The sequence below is a fragment of the Cervus canadensis genome, chromosome 7 (assembly GCF_019320065.1).
Source record: "Cervus canadensis isolate Bull #8, Minnesota chromosome 7, ASM1932006v1, whole genome shotgun sequence".
NCBI classification, from domain to species: Eukaryota; Metazoa; Chordata; class Mammalia; order Artiodactyla; family Cervidae; genus Cervus; species Cervus canadensis.
In genome coordinates, this window is record NC_057392.1 from 46577958 (window position 1) to 46590177 (window position 12220).

At 36.0% G+C, this 12220-nt stretch overlaps 1 protein-coding gene across 2 annotated transcripts in view; it reads right to left on the reverse strand.

Annotated features, from left to right (window-relative positions):
• Positions 1 to 1864: 1864 nt before the first annotated feature.
• Positions 1865 to 12220, reverse strand: part of LMLN (leishmanolysin like peptidase) — a 51535-nt gene continuing 41179 nt past the window's right edge. The window contains exons 16-18 of one of the 2 annotated variants that reach the window (XR_006270334.1): positions 11064 to 11274; positions 5061 to 5451; positions 1865 to 4545 (exon numbers count right to left, since the gene is read on the reverse strand). Coding sequence is in view for 1 of the 2 variants with exons in the window: in XM_043473219.1 (XP_043329154.1) it covers positions 5351 to 5451; positions 11064 to 11274 (312 nt within the window). In the remaining variant the exon portion in view is untranslated. Of the gene's footprint in view, positions 5452 to 11063; positions 11275 to 12220 lie in introns of both variants that reach the window. The other variant, XM_043473219.1, reaches the window with a different exon arrangement.

A 12220-nucleotide genomic window follows, 5' to 3' on the forward strand; every position in this document is an offset into this window, starting at 1 on the left:
ATATACCAAGGTCTATAGGCAGAACAAAACATTTCTATACATACAAAATGAGAATGGTATTGGTCATCTACCAGAATATCAGATGGTGTATTTGAACTTCTATCTCCAAATATGTCCAGTTTATTTTAAACATTAAAGAATGAACTTCTGATGGACCACTAACAAGCTGATTTAAATAAACCTCTCCATTTCAGCATATCTACCAGAGATGTGTGGACAAAAGACTTGTTTATGTAATGATACCTACTGAAAGTGAAATTTGCTCAGTTGTGTCCAACTGTTTGTGACTCCAAGGACTGCACAGTCCATGGAATTCTCCAGGCCAGAATACTGGAGTGCGTAGCTGTTCCCTTCTACAGGGAATCTTCCCAACCCAAGGATCGAATCCAGGTCTCCTGCATTGCAGGCAGATTCTTTACCAGCTGAGCCACCAGGGAAGCAATGACACCTACTAAATAAGCTATATTCTATGAATATACAAAAAGGGAGTGTAAACAGATAATGTATGTGGTGTGGATGGCTTTATCTTCAGTACATTGTGCAAATAATATTGGATTTACTAAACTCCGTGAAGTAATCTATTGTACATAGTTTTAGTACTTATATGAAATACTTAAAACATTTAAAAAATCTAAATATTATCATTAAAATTTCCTGCAAAGATCTAGACTCAGCAGGTAGATTAAACAGGCAACATTCAGTCCATTTCATGGTGCTTAGCTCCAGCCCCCAGGGCAGGATGGCTCTGCGTACACATGAAGGCATGTCCCAGGTCCGTTCTCTCAAACTACAGTCAGGTTATGAGGAAGAATCACATTCCATGATAACAGTCACAATGCACTTGCTGCCCCAAATAGAGTGTGGTCCTTGAACGCACAGAGTGGTCCTGCAATGAGACTCCTGGCTCACAACACGAAACTAATGGGACAGGAATCATCCTCAGACAGCTGCCCTGAACTGTTTTAGTCCACTCTCTTTTGTCAGGGAATGTTTAACAGGAGGATTCCTACATGCTGTTTCTCATAAATCCTCTGTTTCTTATCAGTTTCTGTTGCCAGAAACCAGTGGAACAGCACACCGCTCCCAGGACTGAGGTCATAGGATGAGACAGGTTTGAATCTCCTTCAGTAAACATTATCCTTATGACAAAACTGCTTAGTCTCCATCCTCTTTCTTGAGATATGGATTGTCTCCTGACCTTGTGACCATTATTAATCCCTTGTTAATGGTTGCTGTACCTTTTGGTTTTCTGATCTTTATCACTGTCAAAAGAAATTTCTTGTACAACAGCCTATATATACTCACAGAAAGATCATTAAAGCACCTTTGCTCCATCAGAGCTTGGGTCCCCGTGTCTTTTCTTTCTTTCTCTTTCTCTCTTTCACTTATCATTGACTCCGGACTGCCAGGTTCCGGTCCATTAAAGGACCCCAACACTCTTTCTGCTTAACTATTTGAGGAGGGTTATTCCCTATAGCTTTACATAACACCTGTCCTAAATCTTTAAGTAGAACAATATTACTCCAGTTAAAAGTAAAAATTGAATTATATTTCACAATAATCACCTCATTGTCCCCATATAAAGTGTATGGATGTGTCTGTACTCCTCAAAGTGTTAGTCGCTCAGTCCCGTCCGACCCTTTGCAATCCCACGGACAGTAACCCATCAGGCTTCTCTGTTCATCGGAGTCTCTAAGCAAGAATACTGGAGTGAGTAGCCATTCCCTTCTCCAGGGGATCTTCCTGACCCACGGATTGAACCCAGGTCTCTTGTATTGCCTGCAGATTCTTTCACCATCTGAGGTTTGTACTCCTAACCTGGTTTAAAAAAATTGACAGTGTTAAAGTAAAGACAAGATGCAGATTAGTTTCCATTTTTATTAAAGCTTTGTTTTTTCTAGGTAATATATTACACTTAAAGTTAAATACCATAAATAAAGATTAGTTCTTAAATCTACTTTATTAAAAATGTAAACAAAAAGAAAATAATTCACCACTCCCTCCCCAACCCTGACTAAATGTATCAAAAAAAGGTCATCCTTTCAGGTAAAGTTCCTTCTTCAGAACAAGTAACATAGACTTTATTAAAATATATTAGTCCTCTTGGGCTGCAAGGACATGGCACGGATGACAGGTGCCAACTATGAAACAGGTCTGTGGGGCTGTGACTGAAGTCTGCCTCATCCTGCCAAGACCACTCAAATGCCTTCTTCTCTCTCCATTCAGCGTCCAAGGACAAGGACAGTGCTAAGGCACTGAGCCAGGACCCTGCGATGAGCGTGACGGGTGTGTGAGCTGGCATGCTCCAGGAAGGAGGTCAGAGCCAGCGGTGACCGGGCGAGTCTGCTCGGTATCAGTCACGGAATATTAGAGCTGGAAAGACTCTGAGAAAGCACACGGCCATTTTACAGATGGCCTCAATCAGCGAGTTTTCTAATATTGAAGAGAATATTGATAAAATTTTATGGAATACTTATTTATGTATCTTCCTAAAACTATTTAAACTTCATTAATTTATGTTTCACTTTCAAATACTGATAAATTCTTAGCCAACATATTAGGCTGAAACTAACTTTAAGCATAATTTATAACATTTTTAGAAAAAGATGTTTTTCAGGAGAATACAGAGAGATCTATATTAAGACTACCTAACTGCTTGCCAGTTTCTTTAAAGCTGTCAGCTCAAGTCTAACGACATGGCTTTTGCTTCCTTCCTGTAAATTCTGTTCTTGAAAACCTGAGCTAAATTCACTTGTTAATTTTGACATTGGGACCTTAATACTATCAAAATGAACTTAAGTCTGAAATGAAAACTGAGGTAGTCAGTTTTTATAAGCACTTGGCCCCTTCTAAATCAGAAAGGGACTTCAGTCTGCTATCCTCAAATTAGCTACTACCATTCCCCTTCCCTGCCCCACCTCCCTCCCACCATGGTTGCAGTCTCTCAGTGAACTGGTTTTGCGAACACAAAGGGAATCACCTGTCACAGGATCCTGACATTTAGGTCATTTCAAGTTCTTCAGTTCAAAGCTGAATTACAGTCCAATAATTCTGCATTAAAATTTCAGACTTAAAAAATTTGTTTTTAGAATATTGTTTTAGAATTTTATCATCTACTAAGTGACTAAACTATGCATCTTAAAATTTCTTATAGGTTCAGTGTCCTTCTAAATCTTCACTGAGTATACTATGCAGAATCAGTGACAAGCAACCATTTTCAAAACTTGCTGAGGAGGAAGGAAGACACCAGCACAGTTAGTTACCCTCAAAAATTCAAGATTTTTTAACATTATACTTTATCAGGTTCTACATTTGTGCAGAGGAAACACTGGGCTACCAGATATCAAGCTTAACAAATATAGATAGAAAAAATGTCATCTATAATATTTTCTTCAGAAATTCATTAGTGCAAATATAATTATATCAATAAAAAATAAAGCAAAAATATATTTCAAGTATAAAAAGCACCATGCTCAGAAACAATACTACCTAAATGGGATTACTGCACAACAGTCAAAATATAATTGAACCTATCACTGTGAGTCTCAAATATATTACTAATCCGTATTATTTTTGGTAAAATTCTTTATATAACTTTGCAATGGTTCATAATCACATTAGGTATATATGCTTAGATATATAACCTTCTTTAAAAATATACTCTACATTTTTCTGATCTGCATGATTTAAAGTATGCAGGACAAAGGCAAAACACCGTTATTATTAGCTTTTCTTCAGCTGAGGTTGGCTATGCTAGAGACTCCCAGCATTTCACAACGACAAAAACCTCCAATTTAAAATTGTAGGCAGATAATTATTTTAAATGTATGCACTTAAAAAAAAAAGAGGTGACTTTCCTTTATGTTGGAGTTGCTGTTTGACTCCAGTGCCAAATAGTAGGTTGGAATTATTTCTTAGTAATTATGCTGTTTGTTCACTTAGCACAGTTTCTTAAACTGAATGCTCAATAACTGTATGCTGAATTAAAGGGCCAACCAGTTAATGAATTAATGTCTGTTCAAGGACTATGTTTATAATGCCACAGGACTTCATAGTTTTAGAGCTCGTGAAGTTTTTTTTTTTTTTTAGAAAAACTGGACATCATTCATTATTAAAGAATTTCACATTGGGATTACTAAGTAGGGCTGGGCAGCTCTGGTATCACAGCAGAATTGCTTCTGGGAACCAGAATCAATGGGTGACATAAAGAGTGTCAAATACAAGAGGGAAAAGATATTACAAAGGCAATCTTCTGATTTCCAAGGACTAAGTCATTCACTGTGTGGTAAAGTGGACCCTATTGGATAGGCTCTACACCAAACCTACACTTTACTGTTAGTAAGCAATTCAGACCATCTTGTTTTGACTTATATCTTTTCTTCTTATACATAAAATAATTTTCAGATAGTAGAAATTCTTCTGTAACAGTTTCTAAGCCGACCTGAAAATAACTGCATACCTGTCTATACCAGAATTTCTTTTTATCTTCATTTCTCACAAAGGAAAGTTCTATTCTTGTTGGATAGCAGTTGTCATAACTATTATCTGAAAAACACACAATTAGGTTTTCTTCAATTTGCACGTTTTCAATGATTCACAGGGCAGAATATTCTTCTCCCTCTGCTTCCCAGTTTTTCAAGTCAATATTAAACGAATGGAGAATAAAACTGGAAGCTACTCTCTGAAGATCAGTGAGTATGGATACAGCTAGAAGAGGGCTACCAACACATAATGGTTCAGCAGAAAACTGCCACACAGCTGGTTTGAAAAAGGTTAAATCATAAGATTTAGCAAAACAAAAATTTAAAAACAAAACCCATTAGAACAATGATTTAGGTATATGATGTACAATCATTAAATTTAAAATAGGTATAATATTTGATGTAGAAATCAAATTATTTTCTGTAAGTCAAAGGACAATTTATACATTTGAGGACAGGGTCCACAACTTATAATCTTGCAACGATTAGCTGTTCTTTAAATTATTGCAGCAGAGATGAACTTTCCGACTGTTTTAGGTTAACGGAAATGCTGAGGTATGTAATCACTGAAATCTTCACCTTTTATCCCACTTTCAAAGGAAAATTTCAAGAAGGTTATGTATCCTGAAATGTAAAGAGACTTGAAGACTTGGAAATCCTTCTCCTCCAAACTTTGAGGCTGCTGGGTTGCTGATGAGGAGTGACTGCTGTGAAGCTCTGCTTCAGGATCTGATTGTGGTCAACACTTCCAAGCCAAAGTCAGGAATGCCACTTCCACCATCCACATAGGCTGGCACTCGCCCAGATTTTGTGCTTTGTTCAGAGGAACATGACACAAAGGAATGTCTTTAGAATTCACTTTTCCATTCCTAATGCCATACGCACAGAAGAAATCCAGCCAGCAGAGGAAATAGATTGCCTAGCAGAAGCCAGAGGGTGACCACCAGGCTAGAGGAACGGGAACAGAGATCTAGGGTTGAAAACAAAAAATTGATTTTCCATAGACATTTTTGGAAAAAACTATTGACAAATAGTTTTTTGTCAATATTGACAAAATATTGACAAATGAATAGAGTTAATTACTAAAAGGTGAAGAAGGACCACCTCTGAGAGCAGAATCAAGAGTGACTTCCTAAAACAGGGATATGCAGTCTTTTATGTTTATAGAAAAGGAACAAAATATTTATGCAGGAGAAAAGATATGCCTACCCCATCAAGGTTCAAAAACAGCACCCAAGAAACAACAAAGGTGTCTCAGGGTAGTAGTATCCTGGTAAAGCTAAAGATGCTACACAGGAAAGTAAAGTAAATTCTTGGCTATTCTAACATGGGATGCAGGGCTCTCTTCTAGTCTCCCTTGTCCCTTCTAAGTAGGGTGACCACAAAATTTATCATTCCATATCAGGACATTTTGAACTAAGTGTTGAAATAAATTTCTAGTCTCAAGATGGAAACTAAACTTAGATAACTCATCAAACTAAAACTTAGATAACTTTCATGTTTGTGTAAATGCTCCACTTGACCAGAACCACAGCATATCCAGTCAGCCAATCTGCAACCACCAAGTCAACTCTGGGCTCTATACTTGTTTCCTTGATCTTTCTAAATAAGGTTAGATACTAACGTCAGCCCATCAACCTAAGCTGAGTATTTCTTCCTTATTTCCTGCTTATAGACCTTTTCCTTTATTTTACAGTTCTCTGGATTCCTTAGAGACTACCTATGTTAAATAGAATTTGCTTTGATCAACTAAATTGTTCTCTTTGATTATTTTAATACAATCATAAATAATAATCATACCTGGACCATCCCAGGCAAAACAGGACATATGTTTCCCAATCTCTAAATATCTACCCATCCATCCATATCACCCCAGGCTTAATTTGGAAACAGTAGAAGATTGTAGTTTTTTGGCAGTAGGAGTATATTTTAATTTATGTAAGTTGTTCTAATAAGTAAAACTATTTTTCCCTAACAATTCTCAGAATGGAGAACAATTTTGAGCAGTCAAGAGACCAGGCCAATCTGACTTTATTTTAGGATGAGTTGTCATTTCTACCATTTTGACCAATAAATAACCAACCAAGCTTCTAGTCCGACATTCTTAAAAAGAGAAAAAAGGACTGGTCATACAACTAATAAAATGATAATGTTAAGGTACTACAGCTGTTTTTCTAAGAACTATACAGTGTAAATTAAGCATTTTAAAAAATTATTTCATTGTATATAATTCAGGTAAACCATGGGGAATTTATATTCTTTCCCAATGGAGCCAGCTGACAATTGTTAAATCTTAGAAAAATCAATCCTTCTCAAAGTGCGGCATTTGGATCAACAACATCAGTCTCACATGGGAACTTGTTAAAAATGCACATTCTCAGACTCCAACCCAAATCTTCTGAATCAGAAACTCAGGGGTAAGTCCTAGCAATCTGTGTTTTAATATGATTTTGATGCATGCTAAAGTTTGCATCTTATGCAAGTCTGAACTTCTGACCTAGAGCTACACTGTCCAATATGTCCGATAGCTATATGTGCTATTTAAATTTATTTTAAAGTAACTTTTACTGCTCTTTTTTCTTTCCACAATAAACAAGCTTTTTTTGGGGGGGCGCCCATGGACTATCATTTGCTGATTTTTTAATATATATATGTAATTTTATTTATTTATATGTTGTGCTGAGTCTTTGTTGCTGCATGAGCTTTTCTCTAGTTGCGGTGAGTAGAGGCTACTCTCTATTACAGTTGTGATGCATGGGCTTCTCATTGCAGTGGTTTCTCTTGTGGTGAAGCACAGGCTCTAGGGTGCAGGCTCAGGAGTTGCAAGACGTGGGCTTAGTTGCTCTGCGGCATGTGGCATCTTCCTGGACCTGTGTCCCCTGCACTTGCAGGCAGATTATTTACCAAAGAGCCACCAAGGAAGCCTGCTGATTTTTTTTAAATTGGCATATAATTGCTTTACAACATTGTGTTGGTCTCTGCTATACAACAATGTGAACCGGCTGTATGTATACATACATTGCCTCCCTCTCAAGTCTCTTTCCTCTCCCCATCCCACCCTTGTAGGTCATCACTGAGCACCAAGCTGAGCTACCTGTGCTATCCAGCAGCTTCCAAGTAGTATATACGGAAGTATATCTATTTTATACACGGTACCGTATATATGTCAATGCTACTCTCTCAAATTGTCCCACCCTCTCTTTCCCCTCCATGTGCACAAGTCCATTCTCTACATTAGCATCTCTATTCCTGCCCTGCAAATAGGCATTTCTTTTTCAATGACATATTTTAGGTGAAATGCAATAAAAAGTAGCCTCTAAATACTAGCAAATATTCTTTAGGCTACACAATATACAATAAAGACATAACTTTGAGCTATGGCTACACAGCCTATGATTGTGATTATTTTGCCTCTTTGATGGCAAAATCAGTCAGATAAAGTCAGATTAGAAGGCACTTTGTCAACCCATGTTAAATGTAACCAGTTTGACTTTATTGTTTTAAATCCTACTGATTAAATAGCATTTTTTAGTTTTTAAAATATTCAAATGTCAGGGTGAAAAAAACAGTATAAGAGGAAATATAATTAAAACTTGGTCTTACATCATATTCTTCCCATCAACCCCAACCCTGTTTTAATCTTTGATGGTTACTGCAGATAGGATGGGGAGGGAGGTGGGAGGAGGGTTCAGGATGCGGAACACATGTACACCCGTGGCTGATTCATGTCAATGTATGGTAAAAACCACTACAATACTGTAAAGTAATTAGCCTCCAATTAAATAAATAAGTTAATTTTTTTAAGTGTAAGTTTAAACTACTATTTCCTAATTTAGATAAAATGCTCCTGCTATTCAAGGTGATAATTTAACCTGTATTATGTTTCACCCTCTTTTCTTCCCATAGTCTGTCTGAGGCCCTGTATAAGCAAACCTCTATTCATGTTCCATTTACTTTCCACATTATCACTTGGCTTCCTATTAAGATGGAAATATTAGCACCCTTATGCTTTTTTATTCATTTTCTAGCTTTCATGAGATGGACTACTCTTTTTCATTTCCAAAGCATGTGTATATTTATGTGTATGTGTTTATTTAAAATTTTTACCATGCCTATGTTTCTCTTGATCAAATTTTTAGAATTTTTACTATATTACTGGTGCTTTAAAAAACTTGGTTTTGGATTTGTTAATCATCTCATTGTGTCCTTGTTGGTTTTCACAGCATTCTTCACTTTGATGGTAGCAATTAGGATTTTTTTTTTGTCTTCTATTTACTATAAAACCTCTCCTTCCTTCCTGATCAATTGTCTTTCTTTGGTTGGTTTACACAGGTGTTTCTCATTCTGCTGGTGACTTAAAAAAAATTTTTTTAAACTACTTTTTATTGGAGTATAGTTGCTTTACAATAATGTGTCACTTTCCACTGTACAGCAAAGTGAATAAGTTAGATGTGTATATACACATAGCCATCAGCTATATGTGCTATCTAAATTAACCAAAATCAAACAAAATATTTAGTTCCTAAATATTTAGGAACAAAATATTTAGTTCCTAAATATTTAGGAACAAAATATTTAGTTCAGTCACACTAGCCACATTTCACATGTTTAATAGTCACATGTGAATAATGACTGTTGTATGGGGCAGTACAGATTATAGAACAACTCCATCACCCCAGAAAGATGTAGTGGATTAATTCTGGCCTAGAGCATTAGATACAGTGGTCTTGGTTGGAGTAAGGATTAGACCCTGGAGTTTCTAATAACACAGACATATCCTTTTATTTCCTCATTCTCAATTTGATCCAAAGGAAATAGGAGGAGAAATGAACTAGCTATTGTTTATCTGCTGTTGGTACTAAAATTTAACAAGCTAAAACATTAAAACCATTAAAACATTAATGGTGGCTCTGGAACATTTGTCGTCCTTCAAAAACACTGCACTTTCTGTGACAGTACCTTTTACAAAGGAAAGATACAAAGAGGGTGTTTCAAAATGAATGAGATGATCCGATTTGGGTTTTGATCTGCACCTTATTAGTTGTAACAGTGAATGGATCACTTAATCTCTTTATACCTTAGTTTTCTCACCTGTAAAATGATAATTCCTACCTCATTAGGTTTTGTGATGATTAGATACATGGATATAGACATAGAGCACTCAGCAAAGGGTCCAGCATTTAATAAATGGAAACAAAACAACCTCTACAATCTGAAGAGATCAGGAAGAATTTAGAACTAAATTGAGGTTTGACAGAAAACAACAAAATTCTGTAAAGCAACTATTCTTCAATTAAAAAATAAAAAAAAAAGAATTTAGAACTAAATCTTTCACATTCACTAATGCAAACTATATCTAAAAGGCATCTATTCTTATAATATTTTATACATTTTTCAAAATTGTGGTATTGATTTAGAGGTAACAATCCTTTTCTGAGCATGCTTCCTTATAGAACTGGTTAACGGGAAGAAATCACAACATAGTACCACAGAAAATACAACACAGCACCATAAGTATAACTAGAGTCTTAGAGAATCATGAAATCTAGGGGTAGTCTTGGGCACCCCTAACACAAGTATTCATACCCCCAAACTCACCCTCCACTAGCAGCCCATGTCTTGATAAAGCTCTCAGAACGTGGGAAAGAAAAAAGATTAAATTTTAGAGATAAAGAAACTTTGAGCTGTAAAGTGAATGTAGCCCTCTGTTTAAAACCAAACTACAAAACAAACAAAGGACTATATAATTTCCTTTAAAAAATACCTCCAGCTGAGAAAATGAAACATGGCCTATTTCAAAATGTCAAACTGTCATAAAATCTCATAAATCATTTAATAAAACATGATATACCATAAGTCAAAGCTTTCATTGAAAGTTACGAATTCTGCTTCTATAACTCTTAGAAACAGGTCATCAGCCTCAGTTTGCACATCTTCATTAATAGGGAAGGCACTCTTCTCAAGACAGTTCCTTCTATTCCTCTCCTGGTTCTAAACGATTTTACTGAATCTGTCTCCCTACAACTTCGTTTTATTGGTCTCAATTCTACTCTCCAGAGTCTCACAGAATGTGTAAAATATCCTTCAGTGAAAACCACTGTCTTGGCCAGCCTGTCTTTCTATCTCACTGTGTATATTTGCATCTTCTTGCACCTATCTCTTCTTTGTGGACATGTCAATTCCTTCTTAGAACATTGTCCAGTGTCTTTCCCATTCTTTCATCTCACCTAGTTATAATACAACTAAAACATATTTAACTGCTTTTTTGTATTCAATGAACAGAATTTTTACTCTTAATTTCAAAATGAATGGCTGAAACGTTAACTTTTTATAACTGTTAGGGAATTTTTTGTACCAGTCAGAGGTTCTCTGCATACAAAGTTTCCTCACTCTCGCTCTTACTGAAGTAAGGTGTCAAGTCTACCTACCTTCGATTTCTAACAATGAAGGGAAGGAGATCTTCCCATAAAACTGCAATTAGAAGAGAAGATGCACAACCTGTTTTAGAGCTTCCTTCTGGGGAATTTTCAACATCTTCCAAGAAAAGTCCCTCTCTTTACTCCAACCACAGAGACTACTCACCCAGGGGTAGTGCTCGAGTCAGGTTAACAGCTGGAGGATCTGTTTCTGGAGGACAGAGCTCACAGAAGTCCCAACATGATGGGCAGAGCAGGTTTCCATCATGAATCCACCCATTCATCTGAATGCTCACGGGGAGGACCTGCCCGGCCCGACTACACAAATATGAAGTATCCTGAACCCAAACCTTCAGACCTTCTGGAGAACAAGAAACCTTCAAAAGGTTGGGAAAAAAAAATCAGATCAGCAAGATTCTAGTATGTGAGCCTTCTTTAACTGTAGGAAAATACAGTAGAATTTACTGAAAATGTTGGCTATAAAAGACAGTTTGGGATGTGCGCATATTTTAATCTCATTTAAAGAGGGTTAACTTATTCATGTTCTAAAAGGATTTCACTCTGTGGTAGCAGCTCTTCAACTTTGAGTCCAGTACCTTTTAAAATATCTAATGAAAGCTATGGACACTTTTCCTGAAAAACACAAGGTAATATACAGCTTTACATACAATGTAGATTCACAGACCCTGGAAGCCAAGTCATCAATAATAACATTTCTGTAGATTCTAGTATCCTCCTATAATTCAGTTTAAATCTCTATCAAAGAGCCAAGAATCATGTTACTCTTTCTACGAGTTACTAAATTTTGTAAATCAAATTATTAGTTTTTATAAATAATATATGCTCACTGTAAAAAAAAAAAGTGTACAGTATAGAAATAACAGAGTAAAAGTTTGTTATTTTTATCCCTACCCCAGATCCTCTGCTCAAAGATGAAAATGGTCACAGTTATTTAATACAACTGGTAACATCTTCAAAGGCAGGATTCATATCTCAAATACAAGGTGTAACTAATGAAATTAATTTTAAAAGGCAAACATATTAAAACTAACTTTAAAAAATTTTAAATGACTATTTTCTTCAAAGTTGTTTTCTAAAAAGACTTCACATTATGCTACTTCATCTTAAATATTTCTGAAATTTTTCTCCCAGAACTATCTTCAAAGCAAGTGCATATTCTGAATATGTTAGATGGTGGCAAATTTTTACTTTGTAAGTATATATAACTTCTGCAAATATCCAAAACTTGCCCAGTCCAAGTCTGGTAAATTGGTAAACAGTTTACTAAACTGTTTGTAAATAGTTGGTAAACAACTGACTAAA